A 23,314-nucleotide genomic window follows, 5' to 3' on the forward strand; every position below is an offset into this window, starting at 1 on the left:
TATTTTTGTTTTCCAAAAATCATTTTCTAAATTTACAATCAAACATGTTTTCTTTAACATTTTCTATTTTCTTAGAAAATAAAAAAAAAATAGCATATATTTTCTAGAACCAAAATACTTCTAAATTTTCGTAATTTTTTCTTATATTTTGTGTTATTTTTAATTATTTTTAATACTAATACATGACAACCTCTCAATGGATCACACCAATTTTTTATGGTCAAGGGCTAAAGTGAAAGACGTAGTTAAAATATAGAGCCAAACTGATAAAAATATAATAAAAGGGTCAACGTTAAATTGTCACTATAGTACAGGGCTAAAATTGTATTAAGCCTAATAAATCAAATAACTATGATTAATGTCTATACATCGGCCCATAAAGACACAACATCATCAGCGGCCAGGATTCCTTGATCTATTTCAGAAATCCCAAATTTCTTAAATACCCTCGTATCCTTAAACGAGTATAAAATAGGAATTACCTCATTTCGCCATCCCCTTTCTGGTCATTTCATCCTCCAATCATCCCCTTCTTCTCTTCTTCTTCCCTACTCCCACCGAGATTTCGTCCTCGCTATCACGCAACACCGCAGATCCGTACGCTCTTCCCTTTCATTTTATTAGTTATCTATATTCAAGTTTTATTTATTAAAATTAAATGATTTGATTTCTTTTTAATCTTAGTCTTATTTTCTCTTCATCTATCTTCAATCTGGTTTACGTGTATGGAATTGTCTTGGATTTCCCGTTTTCTTTGCTTTTGATTTCTGGCGCTTTAGTTTCAGCAATTGATTTGCAATTCTTAATGGCGTCTTAATTGTTTATTCGTTTGATTGAAATGTTAATTTAATTAAGGTGTAATCTCTTTGATGTTATTTTTTCCGATATTAATACGATTAAGATAGTAATTGACCTTTCTAGCTTATACATCTTATATTCTGAGGTTAAATTTGTTCCTGCAAATCTCGCATTTGAATGACACGCATCTTTCAATTTTCATATTGATCTGCACACTGGATTTTAATTATTCATTTTGTTGCAGGGATCATTTCAACTTTCAATATACTCACCGAAGCTTGAGAAGGGTAATTTGATATTAATCTATTTGTATTATGATTGGCATTTTCTTTTTCTTTGGCATAATTTTTTACTTGAAAAGTTTTTATTCTTTCTCACGAATTATATCCAAATGTCAACTTGAAACTGGTTGTTGATGTTGAGTTGTAATTTACACTATTATAAGATTTGTGTGTTTTTTTTTTATCTTTTATCCGATGCAAAACTTTTATCTATCTTTTAGTGGATATTAATTTGTTTATCTGAGACTCATATTAATCATGTCCCGTTCCTAGCTTATGACTTCCTTTAAATATCAAAAGCGTTCATATAGAATATATTTCATGGTTATGCCATTCTTATCCAAAACTATGGTCTCAGACTCAGTAAGACTACTAACAGTTTAGTTCTTTTTTTGTAGTTGCTATCCGCATCCTTGTTTCTTCCCATACCTTGACATTGGCATCTTTTTCTGGATCACATCTTCTCTCTGGGGTATTTTTAGATCTTTACATTTCCAATCCGCCTTAAATGTGTTCTTCTGTTTGTACACAATCTCCGCAAGCTTCCATCTTCTATTTTGTACTCGCATTTTTAACTTCTATGTTTACTTGTTCAATCCTGTGATATTTTGTGTCTTATTTTATGTTTAACAGAATTTTCCCTAGGTTTGAGCACAGGACATCCAGCGTGTTTGGTAATATTTTATTTCTCTTCATGTTCATTTGGAAACCAAGATGTGGTGGCCTGCTTGTGCAGCCATCTAGAATGATTTAATCACTTTGTTGGCACATGAAATTTCTGTGTTAAACCTATGTTCCTGATTTCTTGGAAAAAAGAAGTTTAAATTAATAAACTAAAAACTGCTTAAGGGTATGCAGCAGACAGTTCTATTGTTATCAAGCTTCCCACTTCTTCCATCTTATTTAAAACTAAACGTCAATTAAGTACGTGGTCAATATCAGCCTTGAAGCTATAAAGTTGGTATATCAGGTCTTGTTTGCCAATTTGTTTTCATCATGCTTTCTCTAATATGATATACTGCAACCATGGGTTTAAATTGAATGGACTATTGCTATATTTCACCTGCTTCCAACCATTAACTATATTGGCTGCAGATCTGGGGTTTTGGTACATGTTTTGTGTGTGTGGTGCCACATATAAACTCTTTGAAATTAAATATTAACTGATAGGGATTCTTTATTGCTTTCTTTGCAGGTGCTTCTGTGGCAAAATATTCTAATATAACGATTGATACAGTGAACAGGATTAAAAATGGAGTTGAATAGCCTGAAAGATGCATTTGATCGCGTTGCAAAGAAGCAAAAGCTATTCTGCTCTAAATCTCATGAAGTTATGGATCAGATTGTGCAAGAAATCGAGAAGGCAATAGAGATGATGCAACCAACGACCCTTGATCATAAATCCATACTTGCTGAACTGAAGAAAAAACTGCATGAAATTGCTCCACTCGGTCAGCTTGAAGGCACACAGAAGGAACTCAACATAGCATTGAGCAAGTATCCAAAAGCTCTTGAGAAAGCCCTTAATCCTGATATATCCAAAGCTTATCGAAATATTGAGTTTGATTCCCGTATAGTTAATCAAATAATTACCAGCCATTTCTATAGGCAGGGCCTGTTTGATGTCGGTGATTGTTTTATAACTGAGGCTGGGGAAGCAGAAGCTGCTGCTGCTACAAGATCACTTTTTCAAGAAATGTATCAAATACTTGAAGCCATGAAGAGTAGGAACCTAGAGCCCGCCCTGAAATGGGCAGCCGAAAACTCAGATAAACTAAAAGAAAATGGCTCAGACCTTCTGCTTGGACTCCATCAGTTACAGTTTGTGCAAATATTACAAAAGGGTAGCAGAGATGAAGCGCTCAAGTACGCAAGAACCAACTTTGTTCCTTTTGCTGGAAACCATATGGCTGAAATCCAGAAACTCATGGGGTGTCTCTTGTATTCCGATAGACTTAGCGAGTCCCCATATGCTCATTTATTGTCGCCCACCAATTGGGATATAATGGCTGAGGAGCTCACCAGACAGTTCTGCAAACTACTGGGGCAATCATATGAGAGTCCACTGAGTGTGACAATAGCAGCAGGGGTCCAAGGGCTGCCACCTCTTCTAAAGTTTATGACAGTTATGGCTGGGAAGAAGCAAGAATGGCTATCAATGAAGCAGCTGCCTGTTCCAGTGGAATTAGGTAAAGAGTTTCAATTCCATTCTATATTTGTGTGCCCTGTGTCTAAGGAGCAATCGACCGATGATAACCCACCGATGCTGATGTCGTGTGGTCATGTGCTCTGCAAGCAATCTATCAACAAGATGTCAAAGAATGGATCAAAAGCTTTCAAGTGCCCGTATTGCCCATCCGATGTTGATGCAGCACGGTGCAGACAGCTGAATTTCTGATATATGTACCCTAATATGCGAATGGGGTTGTACTAAAAAACTGATTCCTTTGGACTGAATCAAAAATGTGTAGAATTAGAAATTGTTTGTGGTGAGATGCTGGCAATGCTGTGCAACAGTGGTGTAGTATTTGCTGGACTTGCGTGTAAATAGAAATGCGTTCCAACATCCATGCTGGTAATAAATCGATAATCCTCTTTTAATATTTATTTGCTGGGTAGTTAAATAGTTTGTATATAAGGATATCTATTGTAAAGATAGGATGAGGAGGAGAACCGTTTGATTTGATAAAAGTAAATAAATTATAAATTACAAATGAAATGCTATGATTCTTTGTTGCATGAGGTTAACAAAATATGATTTTTTTTTTCTTGTTATTTCTAAGTTTCTATAATGGTTACGTCATTTTGGTTCGTTTTTCTCTAATATTCGTATTGATGCCGATTGACCTTTTGGATTGTGACACATATATGTGATACATTTGTGACCCACTCAAGTTCAAGCAGTTCATGGATCTTAGAGACCAAAGCATTCCCCACAAGCGCATCCGATGAAAAACTGCATATTTTCAACCTCGAGATTATTGGTTTCCAGTTTAATATATCGGATTCCTAATCTCCAAGCATGCAACAAGAGATCATGAACACCCCGCAGCTCAGCTGTAAGAATCGAACAACGTCCTAGACTACGCGTGAAACCAAAAATACATTCTCCCTTAGAGTTGCGCAAAATACCTCCTGCAGCCGCCATATTGTCACACGTTCTAACAGCCCCATCCGAGTTTCCCTTAATCCAACCGGTGGGAGGTCGAGTCCAAGACAGGATACTTGTAGACATTGAAGGACTAGAATTTGTGTTGCTAACATTAGCATTCACAACATCATCAACAAAATGATCGCAACAAGAAATGAACTCCTCTCTTTCAACATATCTAGGATCAAAGAAAATACTATATTTCCGTTTCCAAAGGTGGCAACAGTAAACTGAGAAGCGAATATCTCAATCATCATTCATTTGTGCATATACTTCAGCAGCCCATAAGTTGCGTTCAATCCAAATCTTGTAAGGAAGAGTCAATAACTCATTAAGCTTCTCAGTTTGGATAACCCTTACCCACATATTCCTAGCCATACTGCAATGACGCAGAATATGATCAGCATCCTCCATAACAACCCCACAAATATGACAATCCACTAGGCTAGAAAAGTGTCGACGAGATCGTTCTACATTAGTAATAAGTCGATCATGGAATAATAACCAAAGAAAAACACAAATTTTCTGTGGGACTCCTAGCTTCGAAATCAAATTCCATAGAGAATGTTCATTACTATAACTTCTCTCCGACGAAATAAAATTTATTTCATTTCTATCCACGAATTGATTTCAAAAATAAAATTTATTTCTACCAAGAACTTAAATGTTAAATTGGGACACTTTGAAGTTTGTCTTTGAAATCTTTTTCAACAACTTTCTATTACAAAATGATTTAGGAACTCAATGTTTTCTACCAAGAACCGAAAGTGTTAAAATTAGCCATTTTAACTGTAGTTTGATCATAATTTTTAAATAAAAATGAAGTTTCAAGGTATTCATAAATAAGTTATGGAGGTTCAAGTTTAAAATATTTAAACAATATGAACCATATTTAAAATATTTTACAACAAAAAAATGGATTTGAATTGATTGATTTAATAATGGTGTTGAAGAAAAACGGCCTGCTTGGGGGGGGGGTGATAACGAGAGCCGTTTATCCTTATTTGTTTATTATTAATGACAGCTAGGAGAATAATTGAAAAACGCCCAAATATTATTCCTTTACCTGAAAAAAATAAAATAAAAAGAACAAATATTCGTTTAAATGGTTGAGGTGTCATTGTGTGCTTCAGTCCGTAGGAAGCGGACATGATTATGGCCAATTCCAGTGTGCATCCCACTTTCCTTCTCTTATGACTATAATATATGATTATATTTGGTATATACATGAGTATTTTCAATTTATTTTTAACTAGTATAGTATTATGAAAATAATATTATATTAAATACAATAATTGATTATTTTATTTGTATCTTTATGCATCTAAAACGTTTTTTTATTAATGTATATCTTTAAAAATTTTATTAATAAAAATTAAATTTTAATTTATTTAGTATTAATATTGTTATATTTTCGAAGATGGACTTTAAACCCAATCTAATAGACTCATGTGATCTATCAGGGTGAAATCCAATATTCTAATCACCAGATCTATTTATCCTATCAACCTACGAGTAGCTACAATAACTCTATGTCCGACACTACCCTTTAAAGTCACTATATATACCCTTACCCATAATTGAGGGAACAACCTACTTTCTCTTCTCCTTTACACATATATCCTTTATTATGCCTTCATTTATATCATGGAAAAACATCAAACAATAATTATATCTTTGTCTATTATAATTTTTGTTCAAATTAAGAGTGAACTATCAACCATCAACTAGATAAATTTATTCTCGTTAATAATTATTATTATAACATACATAATAATATCATAATTATTACACACTCAAGGATATGCATTACAATGCGGTTAAATATACAAATATTTGAATAATTCAATCATTATATCTTAAAAAGGATGTCTATTAATAAAATAAAGTAAATAATCAATTGATCCACAAGATTTAACTAGATTAACATTCTCTTTAGTACCACCGCAAGCACTAAATATTTTGGGTGGTGATTAGTGGGTAGTTTTGCCCACATCATAATTTAAAGTTAACCGCAAGAAATGAATGCGATCGATTTTTTTTTTAAATCATAATATTTTTTATTAGACGTAAATTGAAATATTAATTTTTTAACATTTTCAGTTGTTAACCAAAATATTATAAAAAAAATCAATAAAAAAAATATTAAAAAATAATATTTTAACCTACGTTCAACTAAAAATATTATGATTTTTAATCCTCTCAACCATAAATTAAACTATCTTTCCTTAAATTCCGATGTGAATAGTCTAAAATGGATGAAGGGTCAAATCTATGTAGTGCGGGACACGTGCTTCTTTTTGCATTAATTGTACACACACATCAATCCCCAAAACACCTACTGGATTGATTGCCCCCTTTTAACATTTAATTGAAAAGAAAAACCACAGTGAAACAAAATTATTTCTCCTACTTTTATTTGTATAATGCTCAAATTATTAACCCGATTTGTATTATTTTATTCACACTAATGTAAAAGTTCTTTTTTGTCGAATTAAATATCCGAATTGTATTGTTTTATTTGTACAAATATAAGGGTTTTCTATATCTTACTGTTCACTTGACAATGCACACAAATATAAAGGATCAAGTAACAAAAAGGAGAAGATAGGAAAGTGACTTAATTGCACCATACATCTCCGGGCTCTAATTTTTGAATATTTCGATTATCTTTAAACTATGATTCTTATTTTAAATTAGTATTTAAACTTATAAACATTTGAACTTTATCATGCAACTATCGACATATGCTAATGCACATCCCATGTAAATAAAATTATTAAAAAATATTAATTATCATGTAAGTACTTATGTGTATTGTGTAATAATATGATGTGATATAAATTATAATTAATGTTAGATTTAAAGAATGTGATATGACATTAAATATGGTTTAATCACGCCATCTTATTATATAATATACATCAATAATTTACATGATGATTGACAATTTTTTAAAATAATTTGATTAATAAGAAATTTGATTAGCATATATTAATAATTTGAAGATAAAATTGAAATATTCAAAAGTTTAAATATCAATTTAAAATGAGGTTCGTAGTTTTATATCAAATTGAAATGCTTAAAATTTGAGTGCAATTAAATCTAAAATAATATTATACCAAGAGAAAAATGACATATACAGAGCTAGAAACATTATAAAGAAAAGAACCCAAACCCATCTCATCTTTGCTGCTACGTTACAAATCTTTAAACTTCTTGATTTGACTCACCACCCCAACCATCCAACCATCAGGGACAGAACTAAGATTAAAAATTGAGAAGATAAATTGACTTAAAGAAAAAAAAAATGATATGTTAAATATTTAAATATAAAAATTAGGAGAAGCAATAATCTTATTTAATTAATAATTAAACTAAAAAATACCTAAACTGTCATTATATTATAAATTTTGAGAGGGACAACAACCCCTTCAAGTCTTAACCACAACTTAGTTTTGTCCTTGCCTTCTCATTTCTAAATTACCGTACACACATTTTTATTAATATAATAAATTATTTGTTTAGTCATTCATTTATTACTTAATTTTTATTTTACTGATTTAATTATTATTCTCTTAAAATTATAACACTACATTTTAATTTTAATTTTGGTTATTAATTGTTAAAAAATTAACATGATATCTTTTATTCTTTTCCAATACTAGTATGACATTATCTCATACTAACACATTAACTTCAGCTTTGATTTTTCATTTCTCAAATGATCAAAATAGATTCAAAATGGAAGATTAGATATAATTTTTTAAAAAGTAATAGTCGAGTGACCCGAATAGGAAATAAGTAATAAGTGGATGGCCAAATAGATACTTTGCCTAAATTTTCTTAAAATAATTTAAATAAATTCAAATAATATAATCCATATGTTTATATATAATGTTATTAAAATAAAAAGACTGCATATGACTGTTCAACTATGTATTTATTTATTTTTTATACATGCATTACATTTTATCTCCATTTTTAATTTTATGACTGTCGGAGGTCTTCCACAGAAGCTGCTCTTAACCTGACGTTAGGGACAACCTACTACCCTACCTCCTCCTTACTCACTTACATATGAGAATATGATTTTATTGGTGTTGTTATTAAAATAAAAAATAAGTAGTGTCGTAAAACTAGGAAAGAATGAAATGAAGGTGTAGTGCATGCTGTACATTCGACTTGTGGTGTACATTCATTACATCATATTAATAAAAAGAAGAAGAAAAAAGAGAACAAAAGCAAAAGGCGAGGGGGGGGGGGTTCAGTTCACCATCTCCATCACCTGACTTGCTTTCCTTTCCCCTTTGGAAAGCGCGTAGACGTCGTCCTTACTTGCTTACCCTTCGCATGTCTTCATTTAATTATTCTAAAATAAATAGATTATGTTCAAACAACATGCCATTGCCCACATTGCATTAAGTCAAGGAAAGAAACACTATTTTTGGTTTCATTATTTTTTATGTAATTCCATTGTTTTTTGTCACAAAATAGAAAAACTAAAATCTGGCATTCTCAAATCCATGCAAATCGCTAACCCTATTCATATGTTTCCTCGTAATCGCCATTTTTGCCAATCTCTCTGCCGTTCTCCAAGCCGACGTCGGCGTTAACGGCTCAACCTTTTCCTCCACGCTCCCAACCCTTTGTTTCTGGCGCCATCGGCTCAACTCGGCTAACTCAGACTCCAATCCCCCAATAAATTCCTCAGCTGAACTCGAACCCGATTGCGTTAACAAAGCTCGAGCCGAGGTAAGCAAATACTGAGCCCCTGATAAATCGTTGTGCTCAATCAATCCACGAGACTCCGCCACAGCGCGCGTGCTCACGTGGAGATTCCTCAACCGTGCGACGCTGGGAGATGAAGATCGAACGGAGTGCGGCAGCCGAGGTAAAACCAAGCTTTCACCCCCTGGAGTAGACCAACTCCCGAGTGAATGGATCTGTGTAAGATGATCGTACGGACATCGTTCTATGGGATCCGCAAGAAGATACGGGTACTTTCAGTTCCACCAGTAGTTCTCTCTTCTCACCCGAATGCAAATCCCCAACCCGTACCGAACTCAACCCGAGTGCAGCCGGTCGGGCCGTCAATGAATAGACCGATGATATCTCGGCTGGGGCTGACCCAGATTCCAACCCCAGTTGAAGCCTCACATCTTGAACCACCACGCTTAACAGACCGTTGACGATTTTACAAAAAGCATCCTCGTTTGGAGCGTGAGTGCACGATCCGAAGTCGAATGAGTGCACGGGGATTTCTGAATGGCTCAGGCGCATGGTGGAAACAACTGGAAGGTTCTGATTGGTTGGATCGGACTGCGACTGTTTATCATGATTGTCAGATAAGATCAATATACTGGTAACTGCGTTTTTCTCTCTACGATCCTCCAATATTTTGACCGCCTTTTTCAGCGCGTCGTTGACACTCATCCCTTGCCTATTTCTTCCCAGCACGTCGACGATCCTTCTCGCAAGTCTCCGTCCGCTGGAACTCATCCTTTTAAACGGCAACAACCGTTTTGAACTCGACGAGAAAATCACGATCGACAAACGGTCCTTCTCGTTAAGCAAAGAGATAATCGACCGCATCACGCGTTTCAGCATCTGCAACCGCAACGCACCACCGCTAACATCCAACACCGTAACCAAGTCAATCGCAGCCCTCTTCAACCCACGCGTTACTGTCGGCGCGCTCACTTTCATAACCACCACGTAGCTTTCGTATCTCCTCCCAATCGCCACCATCGCTGTCTCCTGTGACAACTCAACCTCTACATTTCTTGCGTTACTCTTCGGTGTAACGAAAAACCCTTGGAATTCATCCTCTTCATCGTCGTTTTCGGTTTCCTCGGACTCAGTGATGGGGTTAAAATGGGAAAGAGAAACAAGTGAGGCCAATGGTTCATCGTCGTTATAGACCCGAAACAACTTCGTTTTGACGTTACTGAAAGGTGTTTTCTGGGATTGATCGGGGTGTTGAAGGGAGAGTAAAGGCAACTCTTTCCAGATGGTGGAACAGACGGGGCAAATTAGTAATTGCTGCTTCCTGATATGAACAGAGACGCAATGGAAATGGAAGGAATGAGAACACTCCGCCGTAAAAATCGCTGTTCCCTGACCCGTTTTCACGTTTTCTAAACAGATTCCACACCGACCACCCTGGAAGAGAACAAAATAACAAAAGATTATTATTGAAAAGGACAAAATTTTGCATAACGATAAAGAGTCAAAGACAAATATGAGAGAAAAAGCATACTTTGGAGTGGCAGAGAGTTGATTTAAGGAAGGAGAAACTGGAAGGAGATTTAGGGGAGGAAGGGTTGGAGAAATGGGAAGTAGTGCAATGGAGTTTGGGGCTATTTGGAAGAGAAGTCGGGGTGCAAGTGGAAGTGGTACGGCAACGAAGACTTGGGCTTGAAACCGGTTGAGATTGTAACCTTGGGGTTGATGGGTTGGAGAAAAACCCAAACCTTGAGGAAAATTTTGGACTTTTGCTGCTGTTTTTTTGCTGCTGCTGTTGCTTTTCTGGTAAAACGGGGCTGTCTTGTTTCTTGGGAATGGAAGTGCAAAAAGCTCTTCTCCAACCGGTCACCATTCTTTGAAAATTTTGTCTCTGTGTTCAGTCAAGTTGAATATTTTTCTCTTCACTTGGGGGGATTTTAGTTCATGTGGAAGAATTTAGTTGGTTGTGAGGGAGAAGAAACAGATTGAGCATAGAAATGAAATTTCTGAGAAACAAAACAAATAGATTAGATGGAGAAGAAAAAAGAGAGATGCTTTGGCCCCAAAAGATCACTGCTTTGCCCTTTATAATCTTTTTTTAGCCTGAGACTATTATATTGTTCGCTTCTGTTTCGAAATCTCCCCACAAAAAGATCAGGCCTTTTTTTTTTTTTTGAGAAAATCGCGTGACCAAAAATGCCTTATAATATACGATTTTAACCAATTTTTTTTGGATTTGCCAAAATGACCAACAAAATCGCAACGCGAAATAAAAATCGCAAATCAGTTTCCAAAATCGCAACGCGATTCTTGAAAATCGCAATGCGATAGTACAAATTCGCATTGCGATTTTCCAGAATCGCAACGCGAATATGAAAATCGCAACGCGAACACATAAATCGCAACGCGTATCCGTAAATCGCAACGCGTATCCGTAAATCGCAATGCGTATCCGTATATCGCAACGCGTATCCGTAAATCGCAACGATAATCCGTAAATCGCAACGAGAATCTGTAAATCGCAACGATAATCCGTAAATCGCAACGAGAATCTGTAAATCACAACACTGAAATTTGGGTATATAACTACGCAACAACAAATCAAACTAAATCCCTAAAGCAATCATTTCATCTCCATCTATCACTCTCTCCGGCGACATCCGTTCCTATATCCAACGACATCCTTCCCAATCCGACAACAGGTTTTAGTTTCGCAGCTCGTCTGTTTAGTAAATTAATTTACAACCATGAAATCATCTAATGTTGATCATGTTTGGATAGATTTGTGTTTTGGAGGGTCATGGGATAATGTTCATGGTGTTACAATATTGCCTTTACCCATGAATCTTCAACTAAAATTGTCTTTACAAAAGTTAACTTATGAAACTCTAATGCTACGTGTTTCAAAGAAATTGAATTTAGAGCCCCTAAGTGGATTTAGGCTATCTTATCAGAGAAATGGTAAAGTTTATTTGTTAACCGACAATGAAGATGTTGAACGATTCATTGCTTACATTAGTGTTTCACAAGATGATGTTACATTGTATGTTGTTGAACCTAGAAGTAGTATTGTTGGGTCAGTAGCGGTAGTAATCAACTAAGTTTTCTCAAAACCCACAACCTTTCTCTAATCCAAATCCCAATCAACTTTCAGCACCAAATTTCGGTTTTCGTATTGACCAGTTAGACGATGATGAGCCAACAGAAAAAATTGTGAGTACTAGTCAGTATTCGAAATTTGGTCTTGGTCAATATCCGGACTTTGATATTGGTCAATACACGGATTTTGATGATGTTTCAGAAGAAGAAACAGACCCTGCGTGTAATGATTTTGATATTGGTCAATACCCGAATTTTGATGATGAAATAGCCGTTGCCGAAGAAGGTATTGTTGATGATAATGAGGAGGAAGTTACGACTGTGAATGAACATGTTGAACATCCATTCTGTAATTCATATAATCCTGAAGAAGAAAAAGAAGAAGAAAAAGTCCCCGAAGAAAAGAAAATGCCACAGGCGTATGGAATATGCCAGAATTACTTCAGATACCGGAAGAAGAGTTGGTAAGAAAGCAGTTGATTGTTACACAAAAGTTATTCGTATCAAGAAAGATGATTGTTTTGATACAAAGGAAGACTTGAAGATAGCTTTGTATACGAAATGTGTGGAAGATGGCTATCAACTAAAAGTTAACAAATCAAGCAAAGATCGTTTCGAAACAAGGTGTATGATTGACAAAAACTGTACGTGGCGTATGATTGCAAAGAGAATAAAGATTGCGAAATGTTTCAAGTTAGGACTTTATTGATAAACATACATGTTCAAGAACCCAAGTTTTTCCTCACCATAGACAGGCAAACAAAAAGGTGTTGGGTGGTTTTGGCTGAGTTAATGTTTTTGAATGGCAGGGTATATCGGGGACATGAAATTATGACTGACATGAATGCTCGGTTCAAGATTAGTATATCATATTCTCAAGCTTGGAGAGCCAAATGTTATGCCTTGGAATTGTTGATGGGGTCGCCAGAAGCATCGTTTGCCCAACTGCCGGCTTATTGTCACAATTTAAAGCTGAAAAATCCTGGGTCGGTAACTCATATCAAAACAGATAGAGATGGACACTTTGAGTTGCTGTTTATCGCCATTGGTGCTACGGTTAGTAAATCAATATAATTTTGACTCATTTTTGTTAGTACATGCATTTCACATTTAAATGATTATATTTCTTGTGTATATTATTTTGTAGATTCGTTCGTTTATTACTTGCATACGCCCAGTTATTATAGTTGACAGAGCACATTTGAAAGGTCGATACCTTGGAGTAAACTTATTAGCAGTAGCCATGGATGCTAACAATGGGATATTGCCAATAGCTTACGGGGTTGGCAAATCTGAAACCTCTGATTCATGGACATGGTTTATGGGGCATCTTAGGGATTGCATAAGTCCTATTAGCAATCTGACAATCATATCCGATAGGGCAAACTCAATTGACAACGCTGTTAGAAGGTGTTTCCCAGATGCTTTTCATGGACTTTGTGGTGTTCATTTGTATAGAAATCTAAAATCAAGGTCTGCTGGTATAAAAAAGCACAAATGGACATACTGGAAGGCTGTAAAAGCTTATCGGGAAGTGGATTTCAATAAGCATATAAATTGTTTAAGACGTGTTTTGCCTCAGTGTGCTCAAACACTAGAAGATGTCGGGTTTGAAAGATGGTCAAGAGTACATCAACTTGGAGCAAGATATGGTTTCATGACGTCTAATAGTGCAGAATCAATCAACGCTCTAAGTCGTCATTCCCGGAAATTACCCATTACTATGTTAATGGAGTTTTTTCGAGCCTCTATTCAATAGTGGTACTACAAGAAAAGAAACCATACATGTATTATTTCTTTGAATTCGTAACTTATCATATTTATATATTTTACTAAGTATTGTTTATTTAAATTTACAGGAACATTGGAACATCGTGTTACACCATGGACTGAAAAAAAGATAACGAAACGTGTTGTGAAGTCAACGTCATGGAGAGTTGAACCATGTTCAAACACTTTGTTTCAAGTACTGGATAATAACTTAAATGGGCTAGTCGATCTAAATGCAAAGACGTGTAGTTGTATGAAATGGCAAACATCTGGTTATCCGTGTGGCCATGTTATAAAAGTTGCTCTTCATTTAAACCAAGATGATTCAAGCGCATACGCTATGGATTGCTACACTACAGAAGTTTATCGACAGACTTATGCCGAGATTGTCTACCCTATTCCACATCCTTCTGAGTGGGACATACCAGATGACTTACAAACAGTTTTGCCACCAGCCATGGACAGAAGGCTACCTAGCCGACCAAAAAGTCACGATCGTATACCGTCTAAGGGTGAAGAGAAGAAGAGATCGACATGTAGTCGGTGCAAGGAAAGTGGTCATACAAGGTTGACATGTGGATCACCAGTGCCATCACAATCATCTTTTCCTCTACCAAAATATGGATCCTCATCAAAATCCAAAGCTCATATGGTGTCAAGCAAAAGGCAATCATCTTTAAAATCCCAATCACAACTGGCTTCACCTTTTGGGACTGTTAACTTAGGTGATTTTTAAATGCAAACGTTGTATTATGTGGATTTTATGTGTGAACTTTTAACATTTTCAGTTGAATTAATGACTCAGGCCAACCATTTTGACTTAACCAACTCTTGTTATTCAGTTGTTATCACTTATTAGGCATGCATTTGACTATCGCAACACGGAAATTACAATCGCAACGAGAGAATCGCAATGCGAAATGAAAATCCCAACATGAAAATCGCAATGCGGAAATGAAAATCGCAATGCGAAATGAAAATCGCAATGCGGAAATGAAAATTGCAATGCGAAATGAAAATCGCAACGAGAGAATCGCAATGCGGAAATGAAAATCGCAATGCGAAATTAAAATCGCAACGAGAGAATCGCAATGCGGAAATGAAAATCGCAATGCGAAATGAAAATCGCATTGCGATTCTCTCGTTGCGATTTTCATGTTGGGATTTTCATTTCGCATTGCGATTCTCTCGTTGCGATTTTCATTTCGCATTGCGATTTTCATTTCCGCATTGCGATAGTCATTTTTGCCTTCAACATAATGCAGATTGAAATCAACAAAATCAACCATTACATTTCAATCAATTAAACAAGCACAAATAAGAATTATGTTCGCATCAATTACAAAATCAACTTTTACAAATCATCTTTTACAAATCAATTAAACAATAAAAAAATAAGCAATAATTCTTATTTCCAATCATCTACTATTGAATCAACTTTTACAAATCAATTAAACAATCAAAAAACAATCAATTAAACTATTGAATCAACTTTTGCAGCCATACATCATTTTCACGCAGTTCACTTCTGAGATTAACCTGCAGAAACCAAACATTTGCTCAAAGAACACTTTCTACACATCTAAAACCTACAAACAGCAAATTATTGAATTCTAGGTACTTAACCAAACATTTTCAAACCAAAAGTCTATAAACTTACCAATTGTTTATGGACATTTTTATAACGCGGATGCAGGTAGGCAGCGTCTCGTATATATCGATTTAGCCATATAATGCCGAAACCACAAGCCTACTGCAGCTCTATCTCTATCGGTGGGAGGTAGATACTTGGTGCTTCCCGTCGTCAAACGCTCCAACGCCAAGCATACGAGAGGACCACAATCTCCTCTGGCTTCTTGTTTCCAGAACGAGTCCAATAATTGATCGCATCCAAGAATTTAGCCAAATGAGAGCTCCATCCCTTAATAATATCTCTTAAATCAGCCAATGATATGTAATTTATCATGCTGTCATACACTATTGTCTTAAGGGATGGGAGCTGAAGCTCGACGAGAATCCAATGTTTACGTTCCAAAACAGGGATAAACACCTGCAATCATAAGTAATAATTCATTCATTTGCGCACTTATTTCATAAAACCTTTAAACTCAATCTAAAATAAATACTAACCTTATCGACCTCCCACCATGCATGATAAAGTTTAGCTTGTCCATTGCCCAAATCAAATGATTCATCTCGTTGATTCTTCAAGTGAACGGCGTTAAAAGACGTCGGCATAATTGTATATCGTATATTTTTATTTTTCTTAAGTTTTCTTATTATTAGAAGACGTGTCACCCACGCATCGATATGCTGTTTTACAAAAAAAGACATATATTAGTGACTTACATAAATTTAAAAAAAAATTAATCAAATTGAAATATAAGAAAAATATAAGACTTACCCCCCCATCGAAATAGCCATTGTCTTCGACCCCTAATAATACGCCCCACCAAGACCGATCAAGCAACAAATAGATATCATCGGTGAGCTTGCATATGTCAGTGAAACACCCCTGGCTCCGCTTATGTAGATAAAAATCAACTGCGGTCTTAGCCCAAAGGGTGTTATCCAGAATTGTGTATGGTAGTTGTCTCCTCTCCACTTCCGATACCGGAATGGTACTGGCCGGTAACTTATACGAGAGCCAACTCTCATCCATTATGTCTGGCACGTCAGAGGGTTTCTCAAGAAGCCTACATATGACGCCATGTGAATCGGGCTCTTGAATGGTGGGAGAGACCTCTTCAATGATGACAGTGGCCTCTTGAACGGTGGGAGGGGACTCTCGAGGAATGATAGGGGGGCCTCTTCAACGATAGGAGTGGACTCTTGAGGGATGACAGGCGAGTCGGGCTTCTTCTTGCGGTGTCTTCGCACTATTGGGGTGTACGGAGACTTAATAGCACGTGCACGCTGTCTGATGCGTGAACTCCGTCGTGCAAGCATAACCCGACGTAAAGCATCCACTCTATCGGGTCGCTAAATAATTAAATACAAAAATCAGTAAATAAACAGACATGATATTTAAACAGTGAAAACAAAGACAAATATGTTTCAAACTTGCATTGTATTCACCCAAGTCATTATTCTATCATAGTTCACAAAATGCATCAGATAACAAAGAAAAATATGTTTCAAACTAATACCCTGAAGTTAGTATTTGTCTTTGTTTTGTCTATTGGTTGAAGTAATGCAATCCATTCAAGTTTCAATTTGCAGAAGAAGAAATAGTTTACTTTCGCAACACGAAACTTAAAATCGCAACGCGAAATGAGAATCGCAACGAGAAACCAAAATCGCAACGCGAAACCAAAATCGCAACGCGAAATGAAAATCACAACGACAGAATCGCAATGCGAAATGAAAATCGCAACGAGAGAATCGCAACGCGAAATGAAAATCGCAATGCGATTTTGGTTTCGCGTTGCGATTTTGTCGTTGCGATTTTGGTTTCGCGTTGCGATTCTGTCGTTGCGATTTTCATTTCGCGTTGCGATTCTCTCGTTGCGATTTTAAGTTTCGTGTTGCGAAAGTAAACTATTTCTTCTTCTGCAAATTGAAACTTGAATGAATTGCATTACTTCAACCAATAAACAAAACAAAGACAAATACTGACTTCAGGGTATTAGTTTAGCAGAATTGGCAGCAACCGAACAAATTTACTTTCAACCAAAAGACAAAACAAAGACAAATACTATTTCACAGTGTTAAAGAATACACAGTTTAGCAGAATTGGCAGCAACCGAATAAATTTACTAAGCAATCTAAGTGAAATGGCTAATCTAAGTGAAATTACGAGTAAATTTATCATTAAGTTAAATATGGAAAATCTTAAACTTACCTCGTTGCGTAGAGTATGAACCTCATTCTGCAACGATACTATCATCTCACGTAGAGCGGCAACCTCACCACGTAAAGTTGACACCTCCACACGCCATGCACCATCGTTATCGCGTAGAGTACCGATCTCCTCACGCAAGGTATTGACCTCATCACGTAACTCATCCCGTGGAGGTGGAGAACAAGGAGATAAATTTCGTGGCCTCTTTACCGGTCGCCTATCATGAGGTGATGGTGGAGAAGAGGCTCGATGATGTGACGGGATAGGTGATGGCTCTCGTTCTAGAGGTGTATAGTCGGGTCGATCGGGTGATGGCTCTGGGTGAGGTGATGGCTCTCGAATTGGAGGAAGTGGATGCTGCTCATCATCCGTGCCATCAAAAAAACTCTGACTAGCTTGCCACCAATCAGTGGCAAGCTCTTCCTCCGTGGGTGTCAGTCTTTGTAATGGAATGTTGGCCTCCTAACAATATAAAAACTCAAACAAAGTTAAACGTCTACTATTAATAACTTGTTTATATATTATATGAAAGTATTTGTGTTAACTTACATTATTTATTGTCGCATATGGTATTAAGTCTTCCCAATCCAACAGATTTTTCCTCTTCCAGGAAATAGCCCTGGGAATATCATTTGACGTTTTTATTGCATATGTACGCATGCTGGGGAAAGCCTCGAATATCCAAATCTACAAACAATATAATAACAAAATTAGTAATTGTTAAATAATTAATTATAATTTTAGAAACATTATATAGAAATTATTACCTTAAAGGCCCAAACAAAGCCTGACAAAGTGTATTTCGACCCATTGCCACGCAAACAGATTCCATGCATTCAGGTCCTCTACCAATATTACTAGCTCCCGAGGAATAGGTTGTCTGGCCTCTCTGCCTAAAAAGTCGGCATACACAAGTAGTAGAAGGCATACTCGGACAACATCGACGTCATCCATCCGAGTGAAACCATCTTTCTTATTAAACAATTTCTTCAGGTCGTCGACGTGTAGGTTCGGCTTCTCCATTGACTCATCCGGAAAAACCCGGGATAACCATGATGGGCGGGCGATATGACGAGTGTACCGGCCTACATCATCGTGTCCGAATCGTAGACCAGTGATTAAGCAGAACTCCTTCCGCCCAAAACAAGTATACGCTGGTGGAAAATGAAACCATATCTCTTCCTCACCACGTTGTATACTGTCGGGTAGATTTGATGTCATGGTCTGAAGCCACAAATGGGTCAAATTAGCATCTCCACCCGGATGCTGTACTCTCAGCCATGGCCCGAAGCAGGTTTCCTCAAACAATTGTCTTTGTGCAGGTGAAAGCTTCGAAGCAATTGTAGTGGCTAGGCTAACTTTATTCCTTAATGTCAATGAAGCCGAAAAAAATTTATACAAAAACAATAAACATACCAAGTTAGATATACCAAAAACTACACTGTGAAGATATACCAAAAACAATAAACATAAAAAGTAGTAGTTTATTCTTGAAACTAAAATTTGCAACACTGTTTTGTCTTTTGGTTGAAATGAAAATCGCAACGAGAGAATGACTGTCGCAACGAGAGAAATGAAAATCGCAACGAGAGAATCGCAACGCGAAATGAAAATCGCAATGCGATTTTGGTTTCGCGTTGCGATTCTCTCGTTGCGATTTTCATTTCGCGTTGCGATTCTCTCGTTACGATTTTCATTTTTCTCGTTGCAGATAGTCATTTTCACGTTGCGATTTTCATTTCTCTCGTTGCGACTCTTCTGAAAATTGAAACTTGAATGGATTGCATTACTTCAACCAAAAGACAGAACAAAGACAAAGACAAATACTAACTTGAAAATCGCAACGAGAGAATAGCAACGCGAAATGAAAATCGCAACGAGAGAATCGTAACGCGAAATGAAATCTAAGTGAAATGGTTAATCTATTATTGAAATGACCAGTAAACTTATCATCATTTTCAATATGAAAAACCTACAATAATGCAAAAATTTCAAAATAAAAATAATTAAAAAAACTAACCCTCGGAGGTTGATTTTCCATTTCTGAATATTGTGAGGGATTTCTGACCGTGAATGGTTGTGAGGGATTTCGCCGGAGATGGGGACGGAAATCTTCGGAGATGGGGACGGATTTCGCCGTAGAGAGTGAGAGATGGAGATGAGACTGAGTTGTGATTTTAGGTTTTAGGTTATGAGTTGCGATTACAGGATTTTGTCTTAATATTCGTTTTTGTAATTTGAAAATAAAATACACGTAGCGATTATAATGGCGCTTTAAAAATCGCGTTGCGATTTACGGATACGCGTTGCGATTTTACGTATTGTCGTTGCGATTTACGGATACGCGTTGCGATATATGGATACGCATTGCGATTTACGGATACGCGTTGCGATTTACGGATACACGTTGCGGTTTACGGATACGCGTTGCGATTTATGTGTTCGCGTTGCGATTTTCATATTCGCGTTGCGATTCTGGAAAATCGCAATGCGAATTTGTACTATCGCATTGCGATTTTCAAGAATCGCGTTGCGATTTTGGAAACTGATTTGCGATTCTGGGGATCGCGTTGCGATTTTTATTTCGCGTTGTGATTTTGTTGGTCATTTTGGCAAATCCAAAAAAAATTGATTAAAATCGTATATTATAAGGCATTTTTGGACACTGAGGCGATTTTCTTTTTTTTTTATTATGGCACTAAGAGCAGAGTACGGGGCACATGAGCTGCACATCTCACAAAAAGGGGTACATTTTACATCCTTTTGCTTTCTTTTTTTCATTCATTGTACACACACCAAAATACCCACTGGGTTGCTCCCTTTTAACATATTTATAAAGTCTTTTAACACTTAATTGAAAAGAAAAACCACAATGAAACGAAATTATTTCTCTACTTTAACTTGTATAATGCTCAAATTATTCATATGTCATCATTCTTAGATAATCAAATAATTTCATACAGGTAATAATTAACTTACTTCAGTGGTTAAAAGAATCGTTATTGTTCCTAGAGATCACGGGTCGAACATCAACGACTGCAGTAAAGTGATTAAGTATTTATTATCAAATGGTTGAGAATATTCAAAATATATACTACTTTATAATCACTTTAGCTTAATCAAAATAATAATAATTTCACACAAAAGGGAGCAAATGCGTGAATTAAAAAACCAGAAAGGAGGTCCCAAAATCAATGATGACAATCAAATAAAAATAAGGGACTTGAATTGTGGCAAACATATTCTATTAGGCGCACCACCATATAACAAAGCAATTACTTGGTGCCATTAGTCATTAGGTAAGATCTTCAATATGTATTGCTGAAATTTTCAACTTCTAAATAATTTTTCTACATATCATCACTCTTTAAAATATTAATCAATAATTAAATATTTTAATTATTCCGACGAGTGTTTAAAGAAATTGACCTTTTGTGTGAAATGTGAAAATATATACATATACTTTTATCTCTCACGATTCAATTAAAAAATTAATTCTTTTGATTTGGCTCGATGTTACAATCTTGACTTAAAATAATTAAAATTTAAGTTGAATAATAAAATAAAACTCAAAACTTTTAGTAATTAGTGAATTGGGTTTTAAGTTTGAGTCAAATTCTTCAACTATGCATAATATATGTATTTCACATATGAAAAAATATATATGTAGATCGTATACGAGTATATAAAATCATTTAAATTATAATCAAATAATATCATAATATTGTATATATTTTCCATTAAATTTAAATAAAAATTCAAATAACTTGGCTTAAAAAAATTTAAATAAAATCTAAATTATAAACTAAAACTTATCAATTCAAATAACGTAAAAATGTTTCGACTCTAATCAATCGAATGCTCACTCCTACGTATAATATAGACCATAATTTTATAACTATACCCCTTACTGACCTAACTAATATTTTGAGGTATTCGATGTTATGAATCATTTAATAACTCTTGATAAAATATCATCATTAAAATAATGATCGGACATGGTATTAATTATTAACAATGAGATTGATTATTTTATAAATTCTTTAAAAAGTAAAAATCATTGAATAATATTATTCTTATTGGTCAAAATAGGATATTAATACTATACGGTCTAAACAAGCCAAAGGTTTGATTGATTTATTTAATCCTAACAATATGATCCGGATTGCAATATTTATTCTTAAACGGTATACAGATAAATGGTGATAATGATGAAATAAATAAATATTCCAAAGAAATGTTGCAATTTGCAAAAGCAAGCAAACGCATGTTTTATATCATAACATATACACGCCCGCCCCATCGTATTGACCGTCAAAACGCATCCTTCCGTCTTCGTAACATCAATTTATCATTTTAGTTTTAAATAGGAAAAAAAAAGTAAAGCTAGACAAAGAGTGTATAGTTTACTCAAAATGTATATTTGGTATGTGTTATTGGACACATGCTACTGCCTTTGACCACACTCCATTGATGGAGAATTCAAAACCATACATATATATATTTTTTATATAGGAAAATAACATGATAATATGCTTTTGCGAGTTTTATAAGCATCTTGGACTACCCTAAGGGTGCGTTTGGTTCACGGAATGTAAGATTACCAGTGGGAATAAAAGATTACCAGGGAATAGGATTACTGGGAATGTTGTATTTTGTGTTTGGTTGGTTTAGCAGGAATGTAAGATTACCGTGTTTGGTCAAATGAATAAAAGATTATTGGAATGTATATTTGACCAAATTGTCCTTATTATATATTTGTATAATATTACAAATTGTAAAATATTTATATATTTTCTTTAAAAAATTAAATTCATAATATTTATATAATTTTTTTACAAAATTAAAAATATAAAAAATGTTTAATGAAAGGGTAAAAAAAAATTAACTCCTAAACTTCATATAAAATTTTAATTATAGACTTTTTTTGTAAATCTAAAATAATTTAAGGATAAATTTGTAATTTAACATTCGTAGAATTTTTATTATTCAATGACAGAAGAATGATAATTTTTGAAAAAAAATAATAATTTAAGGGCATTTTAGTCCAAAACGCCGGTAATGTTACAATACCTAAGGGAAGGGAGGTAATGACATTCCCGGTAATATACCCCAAAAAATCTACTATTGATAATAAAACATTACCGGGAATGAGATTCCCGGTCAACCAAACATGGGAATGTGGGATTCCCATCCCATGGGAATCCCACATTCCTTGAACCAAACACCCCCTAAATTTAATAATGATTGGATAAAGCAACTTTAATATTTATTAAAAAAAATTCCCCTTCTTGTATCCCTATACATCTGATAATATATTATATGAGGACAGCGTCCATCCATTTGAATGTAAAAAAAAATATTAAAAGAAAAGAGAACAGTAACAGATTTGATTACACATTACTTTTGGGTCCTTGGGAGGCACCCCATATGATGATCCAACATAAAATTTTCAAAAATCAAGGCTCCTTTCATATATTCAACCAGCGTGGACCGACATTTTCAACATCACACTGTTATAACATGTTTAAGGCTAAACTCTCGAGATAACGTTCTCGAATAAATTAATTCACGAGATAATGCACTCCTCAGATTAATTGTTTAAATAGGGTGAAATCTACAATGTTGGTCGTAGGTCGCCAT

The 23,314-nt window shown here is 35.3% G+C and overlaps 2 protein-coding genes and 1 pseudogene across 3 annotated transcripts; 1 reads left to right on the top strand and 2 right to left on the bottom strand.

Annotated features, from left to right (window-relative positions):
* The first annotated feature begins 507 nt into the window (after window positions 1-507).
* Window positions 508-3,686, top strand: LOC120195626 (protein RMD5 homolog). 2 transcript variants are annotated; one of them, XM_039197594.1, is made up of 5 exons: window positions 508-597; window positions 1,043-1,085; window positions 1,478-1,551; window positions 1,713-1,753; window positions 2,275-3,686. In XM_039197594.1, the coding sequence occupies exon 5, from the start codon at window positions 2,332-2,334 to the stop codon at window positions 3,475-3,477; it is 1,146 nt and encodes a 381-aa protein (XP_039053525.1). In that variant the 5' UTR covers window positions 508-597; window positions 1,043-1,085; window positions 1,478-1,551; window positions 1,713-1,753; window positions 2,275-2,331; the 3' UTR covers window positions 3,478-3,686. The 2 variants fall into 2 exon arrangements, with proteins under 2 accessions (XP_039053525.1, XP_039053526.1); XM_039197595.1 differs by lacking the exons at window positions 1,478-1,551; window positions 1,713-1,753.
* Window positions 3,687-3,993: 307 nt separating this feature from the next.
* On the bottom strand, window positions 3,994-4,644 carry LOC120195598. The gene is made up of 2 exons (XM_039197572.1): window positions 4,611-4,644; window positions 3,994-4,460 (listed from the first exon to the last, which is right to left on the bottom strand). Exons 1-2 carry the CDS (start codon window positions 4,642-4,644, stop codon window positions 3,994-3,996), a joined length of 501 nt encoding a protein of 166 aa, XP_039053503.1.
* A 4,067-nt stretch (window positions 4,645-8,711) lies between these two features.
* Window positions 8,712-11,002, bottom strand: LOC120195499 (annotated as a pseudogene).
* Window positions 11,003-23,314: the final 12,312 nt, after the last annotated feature.

This window comes from Hibiscus syriacus, unplaced genomic scaffold, assembly GCF_006381635.1.
Source record: "Hibiscus syriacus cultivar Baekdansim isolate YM2019G1 unplaced genomic scaffold, ASM638163v2 tig00117016_pilon, whole genome shotgun sequence".
NCBI classification, from domain to species: domain Eukaryota; kingdom Viridiplantae; phylum Streptophyta; class Magnoliopsida; order Malvales; family Malvaceae; genus Hibiscus; species Hibiscus syriacus.

What these genes read in the sequence shown, in the direction of transcription:
- LOC120195626 (XM_039197594.1), top strand. Translation starts at nt 2,332, where the DNA reads ATGGAGTTGAATAGCCTGAAAGATGCATTTGATCGCGTTGCAAAGAAG.
- LOC120195598 (XM_039197572.1), bottom strand. Translation starts at nt 4,644, where the DNA reads ATGGAGGATGCTGATCATATTCTGCGTCATTGCA. An exon ending in TCATATTCTGCGTCATTGCA is followed by an intron (nt 4,461 to 4,610) that starts GTATGGCTAGGA and finishes TTCGCTTCTCAG; the next exon opens with TTTACTGTTGCCACCTTTGG.